We start from the raw sequence: 27,874 nt of genomic DNA on the forward strand, positions 1-27,874 counted from the left end.
TCTGCTGGAGGGCTTGGGCTGGATGAGCTTTCAAGATCCCTTCCATCCTCTAACGTTCCAACCCCTGTAGGTCTGGAATTCCATGATTCTGCCTTGTCTCCAGGATCATCCTCACCCAGACAGCCTTTGCCACCTCCTCCATTCCCACTTCCAGATCCACTTCCAAATATAGCACTCCCTGAGGTGCATCACAGAGAACCATTTCTGCTGGGAGCTGTGGCTGCAGGATGGAAATGCCTCTGCCAGCAGGAATAGTGCCTGGGGACCAGGGGCCCTCTGCAGTCTGACCCTGAGCCTGCTGTCCCCACATGTGTCCCTTCCCCACCACCACCTCTTGTGCTCTGCTGCTCCCAGGCAGCTCAGGCAGACACCAACCCTCACCCCCCAGGCAAACAGCAGCAGCTCTGGGCCAACTGTCTCATGGCTTTTAATCAGAAGCAGTGTGGAGGCATCAGGGTGGGGGAGGAAAAGCAGAGGCACTGCCCTGCTTCTCCTGCTGCTACTTGAGCCAGTTCTTGGTGCCTGTGTCTCTCCCAGCTGCACAGAGCTCTCCTCCCCCACAGCTGCACCCAGCCCCATGGCAGGGATGGGCTCAGCTGGCTGAGGGCTCAGGGGCCCTTGTGCCCTGAGCTGTGCTGTCCCCCCCATGTGTCCTCAGGGGGAGGTGCAGCAGAGAGCTCTTCAGCATCCTCATAGCCTGTGCTCTGCAGGGACAGGGACCAGGCATCTGCCCCAGCTGCAGGGCCCTCAGCACTGCTCTGTGAGCACAGGTTTGCCCCTGCAAGCAGGAAAGCAGCCACTAGGCATTGACCTCAGGTGTGATCTTCCTGCTCTGGGCATCACCTTCCCCTTGTCTGTCCTAAGATTTTCAGCTCCCATGCCCAGATCCCAAGGAGAAATCCTGAGGTGGCTTTCCCCATGGGGTCTTAGTCTGGCAGCAATTTACCCTGGCACCAGGCATGGCACCTCAGGAACCAGCAGCAATCTCTTCCCCTCTCACCTCCAGCAGCATCTCTGGTGCTTACTCCTTCCTCTGGCTCCCTGGGCATTTCCAAGTCCCCCTGCCTGAACACAGGATCTTGTGTAGGGTCAGAAACCTCCCTGGCATCATCATAGGCATGCACTGGGTCACCTCCAGCCAGGACAGAGACATCTGAAAGGGCAGAGCAGCTGATGACAGTCAGAAGACAGATCCTGCTGAGCAGGGGACAGGAGGAAGTGCAAAGATTTGGGGCTCAGACATTGATGTTGGCAGCACCAGAAGGCAGCCCTGCCCATGTCCTGCCCAGCACCTGTGATGACACTCAGTGACACCACTGCTCTTCACCTGCCTGCAGGGAGCAGGCACCAACCCCTCCCTGCCTCCCATTACCTGGTGTTGACCCCAGACCATCCTCCTCCTCTCTGTCACCAAGCTTGGGCTGCAGCTTGGCCAAGGACCCCTCTGAATAGGATCTCTCTGGAAGAGATGCAGGAGGTGTCATGGGGATGCCCTCTGCTGACCTGGCTTGAGGTCAGTGCTGCTGGGGAGGTGGGAGCCATTGAGCCAGGGCTGAGTGAGGAGGAAGGCTCAGAACTCACCCTGCTGCCCCAGTGCAAACCCTGCCTCAGAGAGGCTCCAGAGCTGCCCTGGAAAAGCCCCATTCCCTCAGCCCTCAGGTGCCACCCAGGGTGCAGGGGCAGGCAGAGAGAGGTTGTCCCTGGTTACAACAGGCAGAACTGGTGAGGGGGAAGCTTCTCACCCAGGCACAGCCTCTGGCTCCTCTTCCCACTGACCTGACAGCCTTTACACTGCAGGGACCATGGGCCAGGGGCCTACAGGGGTCAGCCCTAGGAGGGAGGCCAAGGCAAAGAGCCCTGGGGATGTGCCCCCCATGGTGGACACAGACCCACCTGAGACACTGAACTTGGCCTGCTGCTCCCACGCTGGGCTGGAATCAATCTCCTGGTACACAGCCTCAGGGAAGGGCTCCCAGGTGGTTTGGGTAGCTAGAGACAGAGCCAGGGCAAGCATAGGAACAGGCAGGCAGGGTCAGGACTCCACTCTGCTCCTCTAGCCCTGTTCCCCTGAGCCAGACCAGGGCTGTCCTCACATCACAGCACTGCTGTGGGGTTCTGTCACCACTGGCACTTCCTCAAGGAGGACACTCTCTAGATAGAGGTGACCTGAGGCAGCAACAGCCTTGCACATTCCTTTCAGAGACAGCTCTTGTGCCCCTCTGGCTCCTGAGTCAAGTCCCTGGTGCTGGGGCAAGCTCCCACCTTTGCTCTCCCCCATGCTGCTGCCCCCTCTCTGCTTCACAGACCAGCAGAAACACCTGGGCAGGCAGCCAGCAGCACTCTCTGGTCCCTGTCTCTGCCTGTGTCACTCAGTGCCACAGCACCCTTGGCCTTTCTAGAAGGCATCTTGCCCTGGCACCACGGGGGAAGGACCAACCTTTGCGCCCAGCCCTGGCACTTTGCACTTGTCCAGCCAGGAGGGCCAGGAGCAGGCAGAGAAGGGCTCCCAGGATGATGCAGATGATGACAGGCACTGAGACACTGCTGCTGCTGGTCTGACGGCCCCCAGGGGCACCTGCATGGGCAGGAGCAGAGCAAGGGCAGCACCAGGCCAGCACACCCCAGTGTTTAACCCACTACACTGTGTGTAGAGAATGGCAAGGGAGGGTGAAGGGGATGCTCTTACCCTAGTGGGGAAGAGACAGCCCTGCCCAGTCCCCCACCACGGCCCCAGTGCCTTCTTTTAGATGTCATACCCCAGCAGGGAGCCAATGCCATCTATCTGTGGGTCAGAGCCTGGCCCTGGGCAGATGCAGCCCTGGCAGGGAGGACAGGTTACCTGCTTGAGGAGCTGGTGCTTGTGTCCTGGGTGCATCTGCAGGAGAGAAGGAGAGCTGGGCTGAGAGGGTGCTTGTGCAGGTACCAGGGAGCCTCCTCTCTGACACACTGTTTGTGTGTGTACATTGGAACAGCCTTGCCACATCCCTCCAGACTGCCCCTCCTGCAGGGCTGTTCAGAGGCCAGGCACCTGCTCAAGGGTGTGCCTAAGATGGCACAGGTAGTGCAGGACTACCCGTGGGGGCTCCTGCCCACTTGGCACCAGGCTGCCATGGCCTTGCTCTCTCTGGGGCCATGAAGGCACCCAATGGGGAAAATGCTTTCCCAGCTCCTTGCCCCTAGCCCAGAGAGGGCTCCCTGCCCCTCACTCACCTGAGCAGCTCACAGCAGCATCCTCCTTGTGCCGGCAGACACCGCTGTCCCCAGGCCGGGCCCAGCACTCCTGCAGAGATGGCTCTGTGCCCTGGCACTCCACCTGCTCCAGCCAGATGGGGCCTGTCCCCTCCCCAAAGGCAGCCTCCCCCGGGGCAGACAGCACAGGGCCACAGCCCAGCTGCCTGCATGCCACCTGGGCATCCTGCCTGTCCCAGGAGTCGTCGCACACCGTGCCCCAGGAGCCGTGCAGCCAGACCTCCACTCTGCCTGAGCACCTGTGCTGCCCTCCCACGGCACGAATCTTCTCCCTGGCTGGAGAAGGCAGAGCCCTGCCAGGGCAGCAGGAGAGCAGGCAGAGCCCTGCCAGCTGAGAGGGGTGTGCAGAGGAGCAGCTACCTGTGCAGTTCCTGGAGTCTGGGCATGGGGCTGGCAGGTCTGGGGCCACTTCTGGCTGTGTCCCTGCAGAAGGAAATGCTGCAGTGAAGAGGCTGTGTTCGGAGGAGTCATGCAGCAGAGAGTGCAGCTGAGCTCTGCTCCTGCTTCCTGCTGCCTCCTCTCATGGCAGTAGGTGAACCACAGTCACTTAAGGGGAGCACAAAGCAATGTGGGAACCCAGACTGCTCATCCAAAAACAGACCCTGGTTCCCAGAACAGTTGGAAGATGTCCCTGGTGGGGACATTGTCAAAGCCCTCTCTGGTCTCTTCTAAGACCTTGACAAGAGACAGCATTGCTCTGACCAGATACTGCTGGAAGCCCATCAGGGAGCTGTTGATTAAATGTGGGGCTCTGAGAGATGAAGTCCTCTTTTTGCCACCAGGAGCAGAATGGTCTGGCACATCAAGTGGGCTCTGCATTTGTGCTTGGCTGTGCCTAACAGAGAATGGGAACTGGGGGGATGCTGTGCCAATCTAGTTCAGAATTACCATTGCAGATGATGTGGGTCACATCTTGGAGGTTATCACACGACTGCTGGTTCCAGGGAGCGGAGGGACACTGCCAGAAGGAGATGTTTCCCTCCCCACACTCCACTCGATCCAGCCAGGCAGGACCAGACACCCTAGCAGAGGGCAGGAGTGTTTTCAGGTAGCCTCTGTCCCCACAGCCCAGCTCCTTGCATGCCAATGAGATGGTTTTGGGAGTCATTGAGTTGGAGCAGACATTGCCCCAGGTGCCATTGTAGAACACCTGCAGGCGCCCGGAGCAGTTGCTGCTGTTCTCCAGCCTCAGGGCCACGAACTCTGGGAGGAAAGGGCTCAGATGGAACCAGCCTGGACTGGGACTCTGGGAGCAGAGACAGCCCTGCACCTCCCAGGCCCTCACCAGACTAAGTCACTGCTAGCACAAACCCCCTTGAACTGACAGTCAGAGAAGAGGCCCTGAAGGACAGGCAGCCCTGCACTCCCTTCTCAGCCTTGGGGACAACTGAGCTCCCCAGGGCCCTTGGTGGCACTGAGGGAACAATGTGCATGTGCTGGCATCCCCATGAATGGCTTGGGCAGGGGTGCAGAGGCAGCAGGAACAGCCTTGTCCATTGCTCTGCCCCTTCCCAGCCTGCCCAGGCACTGTGCTCCCAGCACAGCTCCCAGCACACACCTGAGCAGATGACTCCGGCGTCCTCTTTGTGCCCGCAGTCGTGCTGCCCCCAGGGCCCTGCCGGGCACTCCCAGAGAGCAGCTTCGGCCCCGGAGCAGTTGACCCCATCCAGCCAGATGTGCCCAGAGCCTGCCCCGAAGCCAGCGGAGCCAACCGCCTGCAGCGCCCCTCCGCAGCCCAGCTGCTGGCAAACGACGCTGGCATCGGCCAGGTCCCAGCTGTCATCGCAGACGCTGCCCCAGCTGCCCTGCGAGTAGATCTCCACTCTGCCCTCGCAGCGCCCGCGGCCCTCTGCCAGCCGCACCTGCCGGCTCCCTGCAGCAGGAAGAAGCCCCAGCTGCTGTCAGGGGCTGCTGCCCAGCCAGCACACAGCCTGGGGCTCCTGGCAGTGCCACTCACCACTGCAAGCGACCCCCACATCCTCTGCAATGCCTGCTGCCAGCACGCTCTGGGGCAGGGAGGTGTTGCAGAGCTGCAGGCTGGCCTCGTGCCCTGCACACCGCACCCCTCGCAGCCCCACGGGGCCCTGCCCTCTCTCAGCCTTGGGCAGGGTGTAGGCTGCCTCTGCCTCTCCGCACCGCAGCTGCCGGCACACCACGCTGGCCTCCTGCAGGTGCCACTGCTCTGCCAGGACCCTGCCCCATGTCCCACGCCGCAAGATCTCCACTCGTCCATCGCAGCGGCTCCCTCCACCCACCAGCCGCAGGGAACCGGAGCCAGCTGGGCCTGGGGAGAGCAGCCATGGAGCAGCCCTTGGGGGCACCCAGGAGCCCAGCAGCCTGTGCCACATCTCCACGCTCTGGCACGACTGCAGGCCCTTGGAGCTCTCCTGCTCTGCCTCAGGCAAGGGCAGACTGCAGCTCTGCCAGCATTTGGCCAGCGCTCACCTGAGCAAATGACAGCAGCGTCCTGCTCATGGGAGCACAGAGAGGCCCCCAGGCTGCTCACGGGGCACTGGCCCAGCTGGGCTTCAGTGCCAGCACAGTGGAAGGAGTCTCTCCAGACAGGGCCTGTGCCTCTCCCAAAATGGCCTCCTCCAGGAACAGACTCAGCAAAGCCACAGTTGAGGTGACGACAGAGAACGTGGGCGTCCAGCAGGTCCCAGCGCCAGTCACAGAGGGTGCCCCAGGTCCCCTGCACTTGGACCTCCACCCTCCCCTCACAGCCTCTGCTGCCATTCACCAGCCTGAACCCTGTGAACTCTGGGACAGAGAAAGACACAAAGGGTGGCTTGGTGCTCTTGCACCTTCCAGAGCTGCAGGCCAGGCCAGAGGGGCTGCAGGCAACCACATCCCCACTCCTGCCCTCCCACCCAGCCCAGCACAGGCCCTGCTCCCCTCCCCAGCACACTCTTGCTGTCCAGTTCCCCACCCTGAGTCCTTACGTGTGCAGGTGACTCCAACAGCATCTGCATGGCTGCAGGGCTGGGCCCTTGGGGGTGCCCTGGGGCAGGAGACAAGAAGAGATTCATTCCCCACACACTGCAGCTCTGTGTCCCACATGGCACCATCCCATTCACCAAACTGAGCTGCCTTAAGCACAGACAGGGCTGTGCCACACTGGAACTCCCTACAGACCACGTTGGCATCTTTGAGATCAAAGTCTGAGTCACAGGCAGTTTTCCACTCCTTCCCATCATTGATCTCCACACGTCCTGAGCAGGGATGGTCCCCTCCAACCAGCTGGACAAAGCCTGGAGCAACCAAAGAGCCCTGTGAGATCTCAGAGCCCTCAGACACTTGGATCTCCATATCCCATCTCATAGCAAAGCAGGCTGTAGGGAAAGGGCCCCACAAATATTCCAGCAGCTCTCATCAGGTCTTGGTGGCAAAAGCACATCAAGAGCCCTGCTGCCATTACTCAGCTCCCACTGTGGCAGGTGCTCAGGAATGGCATCTTCAACAGGACCAGAGGGCACTGCGAGGATCATACATCCTCGTCACTGTGTGGGACGAGGGTAGGAGAGCAAGCAGAGGAGCCTTCTGGGATGTCCCAAACTCCCAGTGCAAGACAGGCACCAAAGAGAGGCAGCAAGCACTGGCACAGGGCAGCCAGGAGGTGGCCGGATGGCAGAGGCTGAGCAGCAGCTCAGCAGCGCCTGCACAGGGACATCTCCCTGTAGGCTGACTCTCAGGGAGCGACCCTGGAGGAGGGATGATGTGGCCATGGGGAACCCTGCTCTTCTGCTCAGGGCCAGTCTTCCTCCCCTTTTAGCAGCCTCTTTGCTTTGGGCACTCATGTCTGCCATGGGACAAGACAAATGTTCCTGGCCACCTTGGGCCCTTCCCTGAGGCTGCAGGTGGCCTTGTGAGCTGCCCTTGGTGTCTCCAGCATGGGGTCACCCAGTTCTCAGTGCCAGGCAGCTGCTGTGTGAACAGGAGATCAAGTAGACTGCAGGGCTGAGTGAACATTCAGCTCCCAGACCCCAGGGTGGACTGAGCCACACTAAGAGTCAGGCAGTGCCAGTTCCCAGCAGGCTTTCCTCAGGGTCCAGGGAAAGCAGAAATGACAGCTCCAGCTCAGCAGTGTGTCCAGGCTCACTGGGCCAACCTCCAGTGCCCCCTTGCTTCCCCAAAGGTGCACCCAGTTGCCTTCCCCCATCCCAGTCACAAAGGAGAAGAGGAGGCCAACCCAGTACCTGAACACCTTGCTCCAACATCCCAGAAGTGAAGGCACTCGTTCTGCCCCCATCCTCTGTGCCTGCAGTCAGACAGGGCAGACTCGGTGCCAGCGCAGTCAACATGAGACATCCAAATGGGGCCAGATCCTGGCCCAAAGTGTGCAATGAAATGAGCTTCAAGAACAGATCCACAGCCCAGCTGCCTGCAGACCACTGCAGCATCCCGGAAGTCCCAGGAGAAACCACACACAGTCCCCCACTGTCCCTCGTGTTTCACCTCCACTCTCCCAGCACAGCGTTCACCGCTGTTCGCCAGCCTCACCTCCGCAGCTCCTTCAAACACAGACATGGGAATGGTCAGGAGAGTTCCAACTCCCAGACTGCAGGTCTGGAGGATCCCTCTGCCCAGGATGGGTCACAGGCACCAGTATAACAGGCCTCTGATAAATGGGTAGTCTCTTGGGCGTTAGGAGTTACCTCTTCTTCCCACAGACTCCAAATGGCTGAGAGTGTGCAGCAGCAGACCTGCTGTGCCATTGCCCACCCATGGCCTGTACTACCTTGTCTCAGATCAACATCTCCTGTCCAGGCCCACCTGCACACACTATGTCAGCCCCTGCACAAGGAGCCCTCTCCACCCCATCCTAGAATGCCCTGTACAGCCCTGTGCCCTCAGACCCACAGCTTCCTCTCCCTGACAGCCAGGCACAGGGCAGAACGCAGGCTGAGCATCTTCTATCTGTCTTCTCAGTACCACATGCAAGCAAGGCCCATTCCCAGAACTCTCCCAATGGCCTTGTTGGAGCCCACTGGACTCTGGCTGTAGGTCAAGGAAAGCAGCACTTACCCCTGCAGAGTGGCATGCAGAAGAGCAGCCACAGCACCCAATGGGACAGGAGTCCTTCTGTCCTCATCTTGAGACTCCTGCCCTTCCGACACAACCTTGCCACACCTCACTGCCTCTTACAGCTCTTGGCAACTCAGAGGGGCAAGTAAGATGGGAGGGTGAAGTATCTCTGGGGGAGATAAGCAGCTGCAGGAGGAGCCAATCGAAGCAGCAGCACTTTCCAGATGCTATCGGCAGCTCTCTCCCCTCCGACACAGCACAGCCCTCCAATGAGCTTCTCCAGCGCCCTTCATGACCATATATGAGGGACAGATGTGTCCTGCTGTGGGTGTCAGGGAGGCTGTGGTGGGGGATTGTCATGGGGCAGTCTGTCTGTGCAGGGGAAATGGCTCTGTCACCCCAGTGACTCTGTCACTGTGTGGACTGGGAGCTCCTACACAGGCTTCATCCAAGAAGCCAAGGGGCAAGTGTCCAGCTGCCCCTGAGCTGTGGGAGTCATGGAGCTGAGGCTGCTGTGGGGTCTGTCAGGATGGGAAGAGAACAGCCTCTGCTCCTGCTCCAGCCTCCACTGTGCTGGTAGCAGCAGCTGGGAGTGGTCCTTTTCTAGGACATGGTCTCCATGCCGGGAGTGCTGCTGGCACATCCCTTGCACAGAGCCCCACAGGGAGTCCCTGTCAGGAGCTGGAGCTGGGACATGTCCCTGCCTTTGCAGCAGACTTGCAGCCTGAGGCCCAGACCTGTCCCTGGCTCTCAGCATGTCACCAAGGGGCAGTTATTCCCCACAGGCACCTCAGGAGCTGGAGCTGCAGGTGCACAAACCACAGCCCATGTGACCCAGGCAGGAAGCTGTAGTTTCCTCCTGACACTCTGCCCGGGCACATCGCTGCAGTGCCCCTGAGCTCCCCCAACCCTGACTAATGCAGTCGGAGCTGCAGGGGCTGTTCCTTCAGACCCTCAGGCCTGGGGTCAGGAGGTTCCTGACCACCAGGATGCCCCCATGGTGTCTCCTGGCTGCTCTGTACCCTATCCCATGGCTGCTCAGCACCACTGGCAACATGACCTCACATCTGCTGCTGCCACAAGTGCTCAGCACTTGTCCTGACAGTGACCTCGCAGCCTCAGACGTAATCACATTTCTGATTCAAGTGACCATTTCCATAGCTCTGATGGCTTTGTGAACTGTGGTTATTGGCTGCTCCTCTTGTGTGCACAGAACCTCATTTTCTAATTCAGTTTTACTGTGCCAAGTGGCTGATAAATAATGAAATTCACACTTAGTCCTCGTGCTTTAGTATCTATATCCATTCTCTCTTTGTATGTCAGGTAGTCAGCAGCAGTCATTACAAAATCTGACATGGAAAGGAACTGGAGAATGAATTCCCCTTTGTTTTTACACTGTGCTTGGAAGATCTGAAAATTGAATCTTAAGTAACACACAATAAGAGCCAAGAACCTCAAGAGCAACCAAAACATTACTTCTGGAAGCAGAGATGAAAGAGGATGAAGAGATTGCTTTTGTTTAGTTCTCACATAAACCCTGCACTGCTGTAGGCTTACAAACAAGAATATGACCTTGATAGATTCCCTTTACCTCCTGTGCCTTATTGCCAGCATCATCCAGCTGGAACTGAGCAATTCTTGGGAACTGGCACAATGCACAGAAACATCACAGGGTTATCCAAGACTGAGGGGAGGCTGCAACAGGATTTGTGTCAGTTCTGACAGGTTTAACTGGATAAAACACTAACTGTACTGCTAGAAGAAATCGTGGGGTGCTATAGAAGTTCATTTCCTCAGGCACTTCTGCTGCCATGTCCTCAGGAGTCACAGCCACACAGAGCTTTGCAAAGGCAGAGCTGCTGCCATTGGTGGCTCTTCCCAAAAGCCTCTTTGGGTGAGCTCTGAATGCTCTGTTGATGACAGCAGCACCCACACTGGCCCTGTGCCTGCTCCTGCCTTAAAAGCTACTCCAGCACTACTCTGGCAGGATTAATGCCCTACCAGGACATGCTGTCACAGCCTTTTTGGGACAATAAAGCCACTGAGATGCCACACACAAGCAGGTGTCCTGAGGGCAGCAGGGGAGTGTGCTGGTTTGAAGCAGGCTGGAATGCTTTGGTGAGAAGAACTGGATTAGAGGCTGTGGAAAGAGAACAATGTTGGCATCTGCATTGCTCCCAGCCTTGGTGAGATGTGCAGGAACAAGAAACAAAAACATCAGATAACCACTCTGGGCATTCACTCTCACTGGGCATGCACTCTCACTGGACATGCACTCTTGCTGGGCATTCACTCACACTGGGCATTCACTCTCACTGGGCATACACTGTCACTGGGCATGCACTCTCGCTGGGCATTCACTCTCGCTGGGCATGCACTCTCACTGGGCATTCACTGTCACTGGGCATGCACTCTCACTGGGCATGCATCCTCATTGGGCATGCACTCTCACTGGGCATGCACTCTCACTGGGCATTCACTCTCACTGGGCATTCACTGTCACTGGGCATGCACTCTCAGTGGGCATTCACTCTCTCTGGGCATTCGCTCTTGCTGGGCATTCACTCTCACTGGGCATTCACTCTCACTGGGCATTCACTCTCACTGGGCATTCACTCTGGCTGGGGCTGCTGGCTAAACTGTATCTCTCTAACCTCACCCTCCATTTTGGGCTAACCACCTTTGCTTCCTAACCTCTGGCCAAACCTCCATTCTTCCTTGGGACTGGGGTAAGGTCAAGAGGGGCAGGGGGAAGGTGCAGGGGTGGTTGAGAGCCCCTCCTGGGGACTCAGGTTTCTGGGAGGGGAGTTGTGTTTCTGTATTACCTTTTACCTTGTAAGGCAGAAGCTCACTCTCTGGGCTGTGCACTACCCTGTCTCTGATTAATCCACCTGCTTCCTAACCCCCCTGGCCAACCCTGCCATCTTCCTTGGGCATAAGACAAGATCTGGGGTAAGGGAGATGGGTGGGAGGAAAGGTGCAGGGGTGGTTGAGAGGCCTCCTGGGGACTCAGGTTTCTGGGAGGGGAGTTGTGCTTCTGTATTACCTCTTACCTTGTCTATTTCTGTCTATAACTGTATGTACTGTAACTATCTGCTTGTGTATTGTGCTGCTGGAAATAAATAGCTTCATTTATATTCCCAGAGCCTTCTGAGTCCAGTCTGGGTGATTGCTAAAGTGTGGGGGGGGGGGGCAGGGAACACCCAAACTGTCACAGGGAGGTCATGCTAAGATTCAAAAAATTGCCTTGGAGTAAATCAAATCAAATGACACCAAATGGGTGAGGAGTTGGGTTTGTTAGACTGGAGCAGAGCAGAGGGAAAATGGGAAGAAAAGGGGAGGAAAAATTAGAGAGAGATTTAAGAGGTAAAAGAAAGATATCAGCACCCTTGGTTCCCACGAGGCCTCACAGGCGCAGTCCTGGCTCTAGCAGAGGGGTGTCCATTCCATCAGGGTCTGCTGTGGCAAATGTTACCTGTGCACTCGAGAAGCTGTGAAGCTGTGGTGCTTTGATACCCTTTCATCAGCAGAAAGCAGTCTCCCAAGGCCACAGAGGTGTGCAGAGTGAGGTGTGCACCCTGGTACGATGTCCCCATCGGCCTTCCAGTGCTGCTGTGGCAGTGCTTTTACAATAAGGAAAGAAGGAATTCCTGCTGCACAAGAGGGATCTCTTGTCACTGCTAACCCACAGGGCCAGGCCAGCAGCTCTCCTCCAGAGCTGTTGAGGCAAATCAAAACAGATTTGATTGCCTGCTCAGACCAGGCAATGTCACACCTTCATAACACAGCGCAACTGAGGGCTGCCAGCCCTGCCCTGCCATACGCATTGCTGTGAGACAGCAGCCACTGGGCTCCCACAGTTGGCCAGTTGACAGTGCAGGGGGATCCAGGTGAACTTTTGATATCCACAGTGGCTCTGCCTGAGCTGGTCTGGAAAGAGCCTGCTCCAGGCTGCTGCAGCTCTGTGTGATGCCACAGGTGGTCACATCAGCAGGGGCAAGCACCTGCTTTATGCAGCATTGCAGGGAGTCTGCTGGGCTTGATTCACCCAAAAAGGCAGTGTTAAGCCCTGTGCAGTGCAGCTCTTGGTGACATCTCAGCTGGCTTGGTGGTTGAGAAGTTATGTTGGTTGAATTTGACCCTTCTTGTGACATCCCCAGGGTCTGTGCCTGAGCCTCTGTAGACGGAGCCTGTGGCTAGACTCTGCAGTCCTTTGTGATGTCACAGGTGGCTGGGTCAGTGGTAGGGTAGGGCAAAGCACCCTCTTTGTGTGGTAATTCAGGGTGTCTCAGGGGCCAGAGTGGGAGAGAAGGAAGAAACAGTCCCTGGAATGAGCAGCTTCTGGTGTCATAGAAGTTGGGTCATTCATTGAGCACACAGGGTTACACAGGTCACCTTTGCTCCTTGTGGTGACCTTTGGGTTCTCCTGCCTCTGCTGATGCAAAAGAAGCCTGGGCCTGGCTCCTGCAGCCTTTTGTGATATCACAGTGCCCATGGCATGACAGGTCTGGGCTGGGCACCTGTTTTCTACAGTGCTTTCATGTGTCTCATGCACCTGACATGAAGCAAGCCCTGCCCAATGCATCTTCTGGTGCAATCCCAGACACTCCAGGGGCACACAGATAAAATTTGCCCCTGCTTGAGCTGTTACTGATAGCCCTGCTTGAGCCAGGCAAGCAGCAGCCAGGGACTGTCTGCTGCAGCTTTTGTGCTGTCACTGTTGGCTGTGTCAGTGGGAAGGCTGCTGTGGGTATCCTCTGTGCGCAGTCTTCAGGGTGTCTCCTGGTGGTGCCCCAGGTGGTCAGCAGTTGGTCAGCAGTTGCTCAGCTAGAGGTATTCATGTGGCCTTTTCCTCTGCTTCTGCTGTGCCTGCAGGCTCTTTCTGAACCAGTATGGAATAAGCCTTCAAGTGGCTTCTGTAGCTTCTCTCCTTTCTCTCTAGGCTTTATTCATCTTTCTTCTTGGAGGTGTGTCCAAGGTGTGGTCTGCATTGGATGTAGGGAGGTTTATGCTGGGAGATGTGCTTTTGTATTATAATGAGCAAAGATCCCTCCTTCAGTCTGAGTACCCTGAAAGTTGTTGCACCTTTCTCCTGCCCTTTGCATTGTTGTTTGAATCCCACTTCCTTAAGAAGAGTCGTGAGCTGTATGTGAAGCAAAGGATGTCTCTGCTCAGGGGTGAAGGCAGGTCTTGGCTCTTTGGCTAAGGAAACCCACCCAGGTTTCCTCAATATCAGAGCAGATTTGGCATTGCCCTGACCTCTGTGCTGTTATTGTTTCTGAATTTCTGCTCTAACAAGCCCCTGGGAAGGCTTTCTCAGTGATGGTCCTCAGTGGGACCTATTACTGCACAGCAAACTTTGCAGTTCACTTTGGACTTCAGCTTCCTCTCAGTCTCTGAGGTTCATGGACTGAAAAACAAAGCCACCAGAGGAGTTATTAAATGCTTTAGGCAGGTTCTCTGCTGCTGAGCTGGGCCAGGCTCCTGGGCTGGGATGAACTGCTGGCAAGCAGGCAGCATTGCAGAGACATCTCTGCCCAGGAGCAGCTCCTCCGCACAGAACGGCACTGCCAGGGGATCTCAAGGAGAGAGTTCCAGGGTGGACAGGTCTGTGAGGGTGACTGAGAGGAGAGAGGAGAAAGCTCCACAGCCCTGGACACAGTGAGTCTGTCCTGCAGGACAAGGTTAGTGAAGATCCTAAAGCTGCCACATCCCACAGCTTCTGGGATCTCTCTCTTCCAAGGAGGAGGAGGACACACCTCAGAGTAGATCTTCCCAGCTGCACCATATGAGTCAGAGGACAGGACAGCTGCCTCCTGCCAGGATGACTGCCAGAGTGTGAAGCTGAGAGCACACAAAGTTCCTGCAAGGGAAGAGAAGGAGATGTTCTGGGAAGCAGCCATGGAATTGTCTCCAGGAATTGTGTCCTAACTTCTGCCCTTTAACAGTCTCCTGTGCCCAGAAGCAGCAAATGTCCAACAGCAGCTCCATCACCCACTTCCTCCTCCTGGAACTCACAGACACACAGCAGCTGCAGCTCCTGCACTTCTGGCTCTTCCTGGCCATCTACCTGGCTGCCCTCCTGGGCAATGGCCTCATCATCACTGCTATAGCCTGGGACCATCACCTCCACACCCCCATGTACTTCTTCCTCCTCAACCTCTCCCTCCTCGACCTAGGTGCTATCTCCACCACTGTGCCCAAATCCATGGCCAATTCCCTGTGGCACACCAGGGACATTTCCTATGCAGGATGTGCTGCTCAGGTCTTCTTCTTTGTTTTCTTGGTTGCAGCAGAGTTTTATCTCCTCACTGTGATGTCCTACGATCGCTACGTTGCCATCTGCAAACCCCTGCACTATGGCACCCTCCTGGGCACCAGAGCTTGTGTCCACATGGCAGCAGCTGCCTGGGCCAGTGGGCTTCTCACTGCTGTGATGCACACAGCCACTACATTTTCCCTGCCCCTCTGCCAAGGCAATGCTGTGGACCAGTTCTTCTGTGAAATCCCTCATATCCTCAGGCTCTCCTGCTCCAACTCCTACCTCAGGGAAGTTGGGATGCTTGGATTTAGTCTTTCTGTGGTTTCTCTGTGTTTTGTGTTCATTGTGGTGTCCTATGTGCAGGTCTTCAGTGCAGTGATGAGGATGCCCTCTGAGCAGGGACGCCACAAAGCCTTTGCCACCTGCCTCCCTCACCTGGCTGTGGTCTCTCTGTTTGTCAGCACTGCCATCTTTGCTGATCTGAAGCCTCCCTCCATCTCCTCCCCTTCCCTGGACCTGGTGGTGTCAGTTCTGTATTCAGTGGTGCCTCCCACATTGAATCCTCTCATCTACAGCCTGCGGAACCAGGAGCTCAAGGATGCCCTGAGGAAACTGAAGCAATAAACTCTTTGTCCTCTTCTGCAGAGCAGTTCTGTTGTCACTCATTGCAGCCTCAGCCTGGCTTCTATGGGTTTGGGTGCTGCTTGTGGTGTTACCCTTGTGAGAGTGTGGTTCCCCAGAAATGCCTTTCTTCAGACCATTTCTGATTAAGCATTAGCCTGTCTGGCTTGCCTCAGAGACTGCAGGTATGGGGAGCTGTGCCCTCTGTGTGTTCAACACAAGAAAGGATGCTGCAGGGACTCGTTGCTCAGAACTCCTTTCTCCAAGCTTTCTCTGGAGCTGCAGTCCAGTGCCTGTGTGCAGAGGTGGAGGGGAAAGGAGTCCCAGCACTGCAGCTGTATCAGGGAGCCTCAGCATTTGCGCTGTCATGAGCTGCTCTTTTTGCCCTTCCACACTCTCCTGCTGAGACCCTGTGCTGGGACAAGCAGCTTGGACACTGTCTTGCTGTGTGGCAGTGCTGAGACTGGAGGCAGGCACAGGAAAGAGGTAGTCCTGGTACAGAGCTAGCTTCCAGAGCATCATTGCCACCAGACCAGGACATCTACCTATGCATAGTGCCATAGATGTCCCAACCTCTGGGCTCACTCCACTCCACCCCCCAGCAGCTACTGTGCTGTGCAGAGCTGCTGGTGTTGTGCTGGAAGCTCTCAGAGCACCCTGCAGTGGTGGGAACTTCTGTGCAGCCACACCAGGTGAGTTTGTGCTGGATAGAGGGCATTAGCAGTGGACTGATGACAGATGATGTGGGAAGAGCTTTGAGGAAGCCTAGAAAGTCCCAGGAGAGGAAAACATCAGTGTCTAGACTGTAGTGAGGAGAGTACTCACACTGCAGGTTTGTGGTGTAGAGCCAGGATGTGTGGAAGAGGTCAAAGACAAGAAGTTGCAAGGAAGAGGAAGAGGCCACTCTGTGCCCTTGGTGGTGTGGACAGACTGAGAAGGTGGCTGAGGGCCTTGGTCACCAATCAGCATCTCTCAGTGGCTATTTCCAGCACTTGCCTCTCATCCCACATTTCAGAGTGAGTTTTACTGTGAGGCCATTTCCATTCTCCTGATAGCCAAGGGCAGGTTTGGGGAAGTGACAGCCCTGAGCAGCTTCTCCTCTTGACCAGCCTCTGGCAGCTCCTGGAGCAGAGCTGTCTGCAAAATCCCACATGGACTATGGCTGGGGCTGGGCTGGGGGCTGGAGGAGGCTGCCAGAACAGAGTCCTCCCATTATAATCTGGGCAAGCCTCCTTCTGAACTTGGCACCCTGGTCCCTGCCCAGCACAGGCTGAACCAGGTTCCAGGATAAGTTGGATCTGCTGCCCCATTGCAGTATGGGCTTGGCCCTGCCCAGTACAAACTTGAGCCTCTTATACCCCTCCCAGTTAAGACCTGTCCCACTTCAGTACAAACTGGATCTACTGAACCACTCCCAGCACAGATGTGATCTCATCCCACTGCAAACTGCATCATCTTGACCTCTTCCTTACAGTCTGGGCTCTATCCCAGGACCAAATGTGTTCCTTGGGCCCCCTCCCAGTATGGCCTGAGTCTACCACAGTACAAACTGGATCTCCTGAACCTCTCCAAGCACAGGTGTGGCCCTGTCCCAGTACCAATGGGAACATATTGCTATCTCCCAGCATGGTTTGGGTTCCCTCCCAGTACAAAGTGCATCCCCTGGAAGCCCTGATTCCATCCCAGAGCAGAGCAGGCCCCATTGCAATGGCAACAGGACACTCTGAGGCTATCCCAGGTCACAAGGAGCCCATCTCTGGCCATGCTGAATCTCTTTAACTCCTTCCAGTAACGACTGGGCAAATTCCAGCATCAGCTGAACCCCTGCTCTCCTCCCAGTACAGAGTGCACCTTGCTCCAGTACACTCCTGATCTCCTGGTCCCTATTCAATGTAGTTTGAGGCCCACCCCAGCACAAAATGGATCCTTTGAATCTGTCCCAGTGCAGGCTGAATCCTCTTTCAGTACAAACTGGAACCCCTGATTGTCTCCCAGCTCAGACTGGGTCCCTGTAGTGCATCCCAATGAAGTCAGGGCAAGGCCAAATGCAAACAGAGTCCCTTGGTCCTCTCCTGGGACAGACAGGGCCCTGTCAGACTACACTCTGGGTACCCTGAGCTTATGCCAGTACTGACTGGGGCTCATCTCCGCCCAAACTGGGACCAATTAACTTCTCCAGTTACAGATTTGGCCTTGTCCCACTGTAAACTGATTTCTCTGATCCTCTCCCAGGACTCTCAAGGCTTCAGTCCAGTACAAACAGGATCCCTTTGAGCCCTCCCAGTACTGATTGGATCCCTCCAAGAGGAAAATCAATACTCTGGCCCCCCTCCCAGTAGCAATAGGATCACCTGGTGCTTCCTAGCAGAGTCTCTGACACTTACTGGGAAAACCTGGTCCCATATCCTCTCCCAGCAAGGGCTGGGCCCCATTCCTCTACAGTCTGAACCCCTACTCTTATCCCAGTAAAGAATGAGACCCTTCCTGTACAAACCTGACCCCTTCAACCCTTCACAATACAGATTTAGCCTCCTCCTCAATACAAACAGGGAGCTCTGATCCCTTCCCAGGGCAGTCTGTGTCCCTTCCAATATAAGTTGATGCTCTGATCCCCTCCCAGTACAGCTCAGAACTCTCTCACAGTCCTTTACCATTTCCTCCTTGCTGTACTCCTTGCTCCTGCCCTGGCCCCAGTTCCCTGCTCTAACACAGCACAACAGAGCCCATCCTCCCTCACCTCATCCTTTCCAGATGAGCCACACCCAAACCTAACCCTCTCTCTGATTCTTCCCCCTCTGCTAACCCTGGCCACAGCCTTTACTCCTGTCACTGACCACTGGGCCTTAATCCCTGACCTCAGCACAACCCAATCCAATCCCTACCCCTTATGCATGGCCATCACCTGAGCCCTGCCCAGCATACTCAACACAGCACCAAAGCTTCTCCTCAGCCTTGGCCTAAACCACAGCCATGAATGGCAGCTTTGAGCCCTCACACCTCCCCTGGCCACATCAGTCCCAAACCTTCTTCCTGTGCTACTCATTTCTGGCATGGTGCAGCTGCTGTGAGCTCCCAGAGGCCTTGGAAGAAGAGAGGGAGGTGACCTGTACCAAAGCATCCTACAGGCACCAAGAAAAAATTGTTGGGAATGCCACAGGAAGACCATCTGTGCCTCAGGATCTCATTGGATAGCAGAAGGCACAAGGTTTGGAAGGGAGTTATGAGGCCTCTTCTGTCTCAGGAGGTGATAGGGCAGCAGGCAGGAGCATGGCAGGAAGGGACAAAGAGGACAGTTCTGTCTGCAGCAGCTGCTAGGGCAGCCCTGACTCATGGCTGGGGTGTGTGCTGTTGGGCTCACATCTGGCAGTATCCCCAGCAGGCCAGCAGAAGGCATGTGCTGGGCAAGTGATTTGTGTGAATCCCTCTCCCTAAGCACCTGGTGGTCTCTCCAGGGTGAGGCTTGGAGCAGGTTTGTCAGATCCCTGCCACCTGTGTGCCTGATGGGACAGCAGCAGGGACAGAACTCAGTTTTGGCAGCTGGAGAAGATGAAAGGCAGCATCAGGGACCCAGCCTGGAAGATCACTGAGAGGTTTGTTCTGCCTGCTCAGCTGACAGGCCACAAGTAGGCTGATGGCTTGGGCCATCATTGTGACATCACTGACATCTGAGAAGGTCACAGAGCAGTGGGACCTTACAGACCTTTAGGCTCATGGCCATGAAGGTCTTTGTGGGGTCGCTGGAAACTCCAACCCCTTTGTGTCATCTGCCATCAGCAGGCACATGGCAGCTAAGAGGCAGCAGCTGAGATGTGCCTTGGTTGTTGGTTTGGAGCTGGAGCTTTTGCTCTGTCCTGCCCTCAGTCAGGAAGGCAGCACAGCCTGTGGCAGGGACCATTCCAGATGTCCTGGGATAGAGTAAACCCTGCACACAGTGAAGAAGGCCAAACGCAGGAGGGCTGTGGTGCAGGGTTAACCCTCCTGGGGGAGTGATCTTGAACCTAGTCCCAGGCAGTCTTGACCCCTCTCCAGGGCTCTGAACACTACAGGTGTGATGGTTTAGCTCCCTCCCACTTCCTGCCTAAGATCTGTAAAAGCAGGAGGACTTCCTGTGTGTCTCTCTCCTGCAATCACCATTCCTATTTCCTGCTGCTGTTTCACCACGAGGCTGTCCTCCACAAGGCAGACAAAACCTCATTGCCACCAAAAATCTGCTTGTATAGTTACATGTTTTGTGCCTTGTCTTCCCCTCCCTATATCTTTGTAACTTCCTCTACCTCATACCCCTTGCACTCATTGTCAAACTTCTCTTCTTCTAACTTCCAAATGGCAGTGAGATTATTTATTTGGCTCTGCTTTACCTTTCCTTTCCCTCCATCTAATTCCTCTTCTTTGGGAAGGAAGGGGGAGAGGGAAGGGCATCCTATGAATTGTGATTGGTTCTATCAACTGTATTTGAGTCTCTGAGAAATTTAGATTAGAACCTAGACAATTAACTCAGCTCAGCATGGGGCTAGGTAGGAGATAGTTATTTCAGACAAGATTTGCAAGTTAAAAATGGATGTTTTGAGAGTTTTAATGATTCAAGCACTTGGATGGTTATTTTGGACTTGGATTTATGAGTTTATAACGTGTCATGTTGTCTGGATAATGACTGATATGGTGTGGGACCATTGTAAGGGTTTACCTCTGCAGGTGTATGGAGATCTACAGGATTCTGTTGCAAATTTAACCATTTTTGGGAATGCCTCTGAAACATGGAACGACTCTGAGATGTGTACTGGGACATAGAAGGCCCAGACACTTTGGGGGATGAATGGTACTTCCTAGCAATTTTTGCCTTGTGTTTAAATTTGATTCAGGGAGGCTTTATTGTGGTCCTAGCCTGGAGCAGGAGGCAACCACGGCTGGTGGCAGCCATTAGGACCTTTGGGCTAAGCAGGGGGAGGGGTGGCCCACCCAGTACCTGCTGCTGCTGTGGCTGTTGGTGTGGAGGCTCTAAGGTCAGCTGCTCTCAGACCAGCCCTGGAAGCACAGCAGCAGCCCAGCAGGACTCACCAATTGGGAATGGCCTGGTGGGCTGCGATGGAGTGGTCCCCGCCCAAAGAGCGGCTCTGTCCCAGGTCCTGCCCTGCCCTGAGCTCCGCCCCTGGCTCCACCCCCACAGATAACCATCTCAGATCATTCACTCTGTCACAACTTGTAGAAGCAAGTTACAAAAGATGAGCAGACCTCTCCCAGACATGGATCCAATGGAAGGAAGCTCTGCGGGAACCAGCACCCCCCAGCAATATGCATCAGGTGGGAATGAATCTGGTAGTGAGGTGACAACAATCACATCTGTGCCCAGAAAGGGAACTGGGCAAACACAGCAGGAGTGTGCCAGAGCCAGTGGGCAATCTCTTTTAGCCTGGCTCTTGAACTGCTGGGATGGAGGGACTGAAACCATAGATTTAGATGAGAGGGAGGCTGAGCAGTTGGGGTCCTTGTCTAGGGATGGGGGTGTAGATAAAGAGCTGGGGAGGCTGGATGGCACCCACACACTTTGGGCCAGACTCCTCACAGCTGTGAGATACATGTACCCCTCCAAGGATGACATCATCTTCCATCCCCTTAAGTGGACTAACATGGAACAGGGGTTTACATACCTGAGGCAAATGGCTGTACAAGAGATAATCTATGGAGATGGCCAAATGCCTCTGGACCCTGATGATGTCCACATGAAGCCAGCCCTGTTAAAGAAATTGACCCAGTGTACCCCTTCCACATAGGCACAAGCACTGGGAGGGCTACTCTTGGCCAGAGACCCCAACAACCTTCCAACTATCAGGGAATTTGTTAATGACCTGAGGCAGTTTGGAGACAGTGTCTCCAGAAAGGCCTTGATATCAGCTGTGAAACCCTTTACCAGAGATGTGAATGAGCTCAAGGCCTCTGTCTATGAACTGCAGAAGGCAGAGTACAGTTACTCTTCACTTCTGAACGGGTACAGGTCTCAGCTGTCAGGAACACACACTGCTATACTCCTCCTCCTCCCCGCAGGAGACCAGTCCAAAGCAGACAGGGGACACCCAGGGGCTCACTGTGGAGAACACTGTGTGAACACAGGGAGAACATGGACAGATGGCATGGCCAACCCAGCTCAGCTCCATGGGCCAGAGTGAGGGAACTGCAGGGTGCAAACACAGGGAATAACTCCTCCAGAAGAGGGGTTGCGACAGTGTCCCGCAGGCAGCCCTCTCGCCCAAGGGGTGGTGAAGCCAGTAACTCAGGTCCATGTGCCTCATGCAGTCACACTGCTGAGCATTAGAGGTGCCCTGTCTCCAGCCAGGAGGAGTCCAGGGAGAACAGAGTATATTGGGATGTGATTGTGACATGGCCTGGCACTTCTGAAGCTGAGAAGTACAGAGCGTTGGTAGACACTGGTGCCCAATGCACTCTGATCCCCTCCAGCCACAGGGGGACAGAAACTATTACAATTGCAGGAGTCACAGGGGGGTCTCAGGAGTTGACTGTGCTGCAGGCTGAGATAAGCCTCACTGGGAATGTGTGGGAGAAGCACTCCATAGTAACTGGCCCTGATGCACCTTGCATCCTGGGGATCAACTTTCTGCAGGAAGGGTACTTTAAAGACCCGAAAGGGAACAAGTGGGCATTTGGCATAGCAGCTGTAGAGACTGCAGACAAGGAGCAGCTCTCTGTCATGCCTGGCCTGTCAGATGACCCTTCCGTGGTTGGCACCCACAAGGTGGAGGATGTTAAGTTACCTGTTGCTACTTGTGTAGTTCATCACAGGCAATACTGCACCAACAGAGACTCCCTGCTGCCCATCCAGCAGCTGATTGGCCACCTGGAGCAGCAGCTTGTCATCAGCAAGAGCCACTCACCCTTCAACAGCCTGATATGGCCAGTGTGGAAGGAGAGTGGGGAATGGAGACTGACTGTGGACTTCAGAGGCCTGAACAAAGTGACTCCTCCAATCACTACAGCTGTGCCTGATATGTTGGAGCTCCATCATGAACTGGAAATGAAGGAGGCCAAATGGTATGCCACAATTGACATTGCTAATGCTTTCTTCTCCATCCCCACTGCAGAAGAATGTAGGCCTCAGTTTGTCTTCACCTGGAGAGGAGTCCAGTACCACTGGAACAGACTGCCTCAAGGGTGGAAGCACAGCCCTACAATCTGCCATAGCATCATCCAGACTGCACTGGAGAAGGGTGGAGCTCCTGAACACCTGCAGTACATTGATGACATCATTGTATGGGGTGAGACAGCAGAGGAGGTCTTCGAGAAGGGTGAGAAGATCATTAATATCCTGTTGGATGCTGGTTTTGCCATTAAGAGAAGCAAAGTGAAAGGGCCTGCCAGAGAGATCCAGTTCCTGGGAGTTCGATGGCAGGATGGCCGAGGCCACATCCCTATGGATGTGGTGAATTAAGTGGCCACTATGGTGGAACCACTGACCAGAAGCAGACACAATCCTTCCTGGGGTCTGTGGGCTTTTGGAAGATGCACATTCCCGGGTACAGTCAAATTGTGAAACCCCTCTTTGATGTTATAAGAAAGAGAAATAACTTTGAGTGGGGATCTGAGCAGCAGGTGGCATTTGGCCAGATCAAACTGGCATTTGACCAGTTCGAACCGGCCCAGAGATTAAGAACATTCTCTACACAGCAGCTGTGAGAATGGTCCTAGCTGGAGCCTATGGCAGAAAGCTCCTGATGAGACACGAGGCACCCACTGGGGTTCTGGAGCAAGGCGTACAAAGGCTCAGAGGCCAATTACACCCCCACAGAGAAGGAAATCCCAGCTGCCTATGAGGGAGTTAGAGCTGCTTCTGAGGTGACTGGGATGGAGTCACCACTCCTTTTAGCTTCAAGGCTTCCAGACCTGACTTGGATATCTAAAGGGAAGGGTTCAACTCTGCACCATGCCACAGATGCCACTTGGAGTATGTGGATGGCTCTAATAACTCAGAGAGCCAGAAAGGAGAGCCTTTAATATCCAGGCATTGTGGAAGTCATCACCAACTGGCCAGAGGGCACTGACTTGGGACTGCCAGCAGAAGAGAAGGCAGTGACACATGCTGAGGAAGCCCCCCCTATAGAATGACCTCCCTGATCTGGAAAAGTGTGATGGTTTGGGTGTTACCTGCCCCTCCCCCACACACACACACTTTGTAAAATCACCCAGACTAGACTCAGCTGGCTCTGGACATCGAATGACACTTTATGTTTACAGCTTAGCACAAGATACAAGCAGGTATTTACAACATGTACAGTTCTAGACAGAAATACACAAGGTAAAAGGTAATACACAAACTCAACTCTCCTCCCAGAAACCTGAGTCCCCAGGAGGGCTCTCAACCACCCTTCCACCTTTCCTCCACCCCTGTCTCTTACCCCACATCTTGTCTTATGCCCAAGGAAGATTGCAGGGTCAGCCAGGGGGGTTAGGAAGCAGGTAGATTAATCAGAGACAGGGTAGTGCACAGCCCAGAGAGGGAGCTTCTGCCTTATCTATAGTTATGCTCTAGTTCTTATTCATCTCAGCAAGCCTATGAGTGAAGTAGACCATTGTTTCTCTTTCACAGCCTATAATCTAATTCTTCTCAGCAAAACATTGTAGCTAGCTTCAGACTAGCACAAAAAGAAATATGCTCTGTTCACAGATGGATCCTGCCCTCTTGTAGGCAGCAAGCAGAGATGGAAGCTGCTGTCTGAAACCCTACATGAAGAGCTGCAGAAGCAAGAGATGGAGAAGGTGAATCTAGCCAATATGCTGAGGTAAAAGTCATCCAGCTGGCCCTGGACATTGCAGAGTGAGAACAGTGGCCAATGCTCGACATCTACACCGACTCATGGATGGTAGCAAATGCCTTATGGGGGTGGCTGAGGGAAAGGAAACAAAATGACTGGCAGAGAAAGGGGAAGCCTATTTGGGCTGCTGATCTCTGGCAAGACATTTCTGCACGCCTGGACAAGCTACCAGTTAAAATCAGACACATCAGTGCTGACATCCCCAAGAGCAGAGCCACTGAAGGACAACAGCACAACCACCAAGCTGACTTGGCTCTCCCCATCTCCCAGATAGACCTGGACTGGAATCACAAAGGTGAACTGTTCTTAGCTTGGTGGGCTCATGACTCTTCTGGCCACCAAGGAAGAGATGCCACATACCAATGGGCCCGAGACAGGTCTGTGGACATACCCATGGATGCCATAGATCAGGTTATCCATGGCTGTGACATCTGTGCTGCCATAAAGCAAGCTAAGGGCATGAAACCTTTGTGGTACAGGGGATGGTGGTCAGAGTACAGGTATGGGGAGGCCTGGCAGATGGATTACATCACTCTGCCTCGGTCTCACAGTGGCAAGCAGTGTGTGCTAACCATGGTGGAGGGAAGCACCTACCCAGTACCTCATGTTGCTGCCTGTAACACCATTCTGGGCCTGCAGAGCCACATCCTGTGCAGACCTGGCACCCCAGAGAGAACAGAGTCAGACAATGGGACCCATTTCAAGAACAACCTCATAAGCAACTGGGCAAAAGAACATGGGATAGAATGGATTTAGCTCATCCCATACTACCCACAAGCTGCAGGAAAGATTGAGCGTCACAATGGCCTGCTGAAAACCACCCTGAAAGCTATGAGGGGGTGGAACTTTCAAACACTGGGAGAAACACCTAGCAGAAGCCACCTGGCTGGTGAACAGCAGGGGATCAGTCAACAGAGCTGGTCCTGCTCAGTCTGCCCTGCTGCCCATAGCTGCAGGAGATGGAGTTCCTGTGGTCTGTGAAAGGAATCTACTGGGGAAAACTGTGTGGGTTGCTTCTGCCTCTGGTGGGGTCAAACCTTTCAAAGGGGTGGTATCTGCAGAGGGTCCTGGTCACACATACTGGGTGATGCTTGAAATGGGTACTATTGAGTGTGTTCCCCAGAGAAACCTCACTCTGGCTGAAAGGGACTAATCCCAGAGTTGGTTCCTTGTAATCTTGTATCATAGTTGTATAATAACTGTATAATAGTTGTGTAATAATTGTACAAGAGTTATAGGTGGCTACAAGTTTTCTTTTCTAGTTGTACCCTCACCACAACACATCCAATAGAATCCACACCACACAAGCAGCAATCCAGAAGTCTACATCATCCCAACAAGGCACCCAAGAGAGCCCACACCACACAAGCAGCAACCCAGAGGAAAAGACTATTTCTTGAGTTTCCACACAAGAGAAGGAACTGTTCCTGTTTCCCTGATTCTTCCTCCATGCTCCTGTCCTGCTCACACCTCACTTCACCAATCTGCACCAGGGAAGCAAATCACCTTGGGATACAGCTGGGGACCAAGAAGGACTTAAGAACACTTAATTCATGGACATATTTTCCTATCTTTGGAAAAGGAGACTGTCTGCAGGAAGGTAGAAATGGGCTAATAAAGGGATAGAATTTACAGGGTTAACCCTCCTGGGGGAGTGATCTGGAACCTGATCCCAGGTGGTCTTGACCCCTCCCCAGAGGGGGGTCTGAACACTATCAGGTGATGTTGCTTAGCTCACTCCCACTTCCTGTCTAAGACCCATAAAAGCAGGGGCATTGCTTGTTTGCTTGTTCTCCTGCTTTCTGCTTGCCAGCAGTCACCATTCCTGTTTCCTGCTGCTCTTTGTTTCACCACGTGGCCATTACCTACAAGGCAGAAAAAACCCATTGCCATCAAATCTGGTTGTATATTTGCCTGTCTTGTATCTTGTTTTCCTTTCCTTATACTTCTGTAACTTCCCTACCTCACACACCTTGTACTTATTGTTAAATTTTTCTTCTTTTAACTTCCAAATTGGAGTGAGATTACTTATTTGGGTGTGTTTACCTTTCCTCTCTCTCCATCTAATTCCTTTTCTTTGGGAAAGAAGGGGAAAGGGCATCCTATAAATTGTTATTGGTTCTATCAACTATATTTAAGTCTCTGGGACATTTAAATTAGAACTCAGACAGCTGTGGTCAGAAGAGCATAGCCACACAGGCACAGGCCTTGTCAGCACTGTCCTGTTCAATATCTTTGTTGATGATCTGGACGAGGAGATTGAGTCCAGCATCAGTAAGTTTGCAGATGCCACTAAGCTAGGAGCAGGTGTGGAGCTGTTGGAAGGTAGGAGAGCCCTGCAGAGGGACCTGGCCAGGCTGGATGGGTGGGCAGAGGCCAAAGGGATGAGATTGAACAAGGCCAAGTGCAGGGTTCTGCACTTTGGCCACAACAACCCCAAGCAGCACTACAGGCTGGGGGCAGAGTGGCTGAGAGCAGCCAGGAAGAGAGGGACCTGGGGGTGCTGGGAGAGAGTAAGCTGAAGATGAGCCAGCAGTGTGCCCAGGTGACCCAGAGAGCCAATGGTATCCTGGCCTGCATCAGGAGCAGAGTGGCCAGTAGGATGAGGGAGGTTATTTTGCCCCTGTGCTCAGCACTGCTCAGGCCACACCTTGAGTGCTGTGTCCAGTTCTGGGCTCCTCAATTCAAGAGAGATGTTGAGGTCCTGGAAGGTGTCCAGAGAAGGGCAACAAAGCTGGTGAGGGGCCTGAAGCACAAACCCTATGAGGAGAGGCCGAGGGAGCTGGGGGTGTGCAGCCTGGAGAAGAGGAGGCTCAGGGGTGACCTCTTTGCTGTCTACAACTACCTGAAGGGAGGTTGCAGCCAGGTGGGGGTGGCCTCTTCTCCCAGGCAACCAGCAACAGAACAAGGGGACACAGTCTCAAGTTGTGCCAGGGTAGGTCTAGGCTGGATGTGAGGAGGAAGTTGTTGGCAGAGAGAGTGATTGGCATTGGAATGGGCTGCCCAGGGAGGTGGTGGAGGCACCATCCCTGGAGGTGTTCAAGCAAAGCCTGGCTGAGGCACTTAGTGCCATGGTCTGGTTGACTGGCTAGGGCTGGGGGATATGTTGGACTGGATGAGCTTGGAGGTCTCTTCCAATGTGGTTGATTCTGTTCTATTCACTGGTGTGGCCACATCTGTATTCTTGGGGCCTGAGTGTGGGCTCCCTTGTTCTGGAGCTATGAGAGAGGGGTCAGGAAGAACTAGAGAGGCTCCAGTGAACATCTGCTAGGATGGAGTTTGGAGCCACTCTGTAAAACCTGAGGCTCCTGAGCTTCTTTAGCCTGGTGAAGGCTGAGGGAGTGATGTGCTCTGCTTCTGGAAGGGTTGATTGCAGGTAATGGAACTTCTGTTGCTTGTGGGCAGAGAAGGAAGTCTTTAGAAAGCAGTTTGGAATGTTCAGAGTGGAGGTGAGAACATAGAAAAGACACTCTGAGAGCAGAGCTGTGGTGCAGATGTGACCTAGAAGGAGTCTGGAGAGCCCAAGCTTGGCTTTTTCTGTGCAGGAACATCCAGTAAGAGTGGAGAGACATCAGTGAGGGTATGGGAATCTCAGTGTGAGAGGTGGATGGGGAAGCAAGATCTGTGCCAAGAGCCTGAGGGGAAGGAGATGCAGGCAGGGGACAGTGTAGGACAGGCTGCAGTAGGGATGGCCAAGGGCTCTGGCCAGTCTGAAAGGCCCAACAGGACCAAGGTCTTTGTCCTCTTGGCTCTGGAAGTTGCCTCTGACATCAAACCCTGTGAGAAGAACTTCTGCTTTGAGGCTTTCAGGCTCTGCTTTACAGAGCTGTGGTGAAGGTTTGTCTTTTCTGCTTCATAGACCAAACTCAGGCTGCTGTCACCTGCACTGTGCCTTTCA

At 54.4% G+C, this 27,874-nt stretch overlaps 3 protein-coding genes across 3 annotated transcripts in view; 1 reads left to right on the forward strand and 2 right to left on the reverse strand.

Annotated features, from left to right (window-relative positions):
- Positions 1–442: 442 nt before the first annotated feature.
- On the reverse strand, positions 443–6,558 carry LOC135192823 (antigen WC1.1-like). The gene is made up of 15 exons (XM_064176199.1): positions 6,368–6,558; positions 6,192–6,250; positions 5,695–6,000; positions 5,207–5,527; positions 4,808–5,122; positions 4,138–4,452; positions 3,610–3,672; positions 3,207–3,525; positions 2,840–2,875; positions 2,660–2,681; positions 2,435–2,555; positions 1,894–1,977; positions 1,373–1,459; positions 1,001–1,153; positions 443–778 (listed from the first exon to the last, which is right to left on the reverse strand). The coding sequence occupies exons 1-15, from the start codon at positions 6,556–6,558 to the stop codon at positions 609–611; spliced, it is 2,562 nt and encodes an 853-aa protein (XP_064032269.1). The 3' UTR covers positions 443–608.
- A 147-nt stretch (positions 6,559–6,705) lies between these two features.
- Positions 6,706–27,874, reverse strand: part of LOC135192824 (deleted in malignant brain tumors 1 protein-like) — a 501,013-nt gene continuing 479,844 nt past the window's right edge. The window contains 2 exon segments of the mRNA XM_064176200.1: positions 6,706–6,749; positions 7,446–7,749. Of these exon segments, the coding sequence (XP_064032270.1) occupies positions 6,706–6,749; positions 7,446–7,749 (348 nt within the window).
- LOC135192803 (olfactory receptor 14J1-like) lies at positions 14,159–16,177 on the forward strand. Its single transcript, XM_064176187.1, has 2 exons — positions 14,159–15,152; positions 16,158–16,177. The coding sequence occupies exons 1-2, from the start codon at positions 14,246–14,248 to the stop codon at positions 16,175–16,177; spliced, it is 927 nt and encodes a 308-aa protein (XP_064032257.1). The 5' UTR covers positions 14,159–14,245.

Source organism: Pogoniulus pusillus, chromosome 44 (genome assembly GCF_015220805.1).
Source record: "Pogoniulus pusillus isolate bPogPus1 chromosome 44, bPogPus1.pri, whole genome shotgun sequence".
Taxonomy (NCBI): Eukaryota; Metazoa; Chordata; class Aves; order Piciformes; family Lybiidae; genus Pogoniulus; species Pogoniulus pusillus.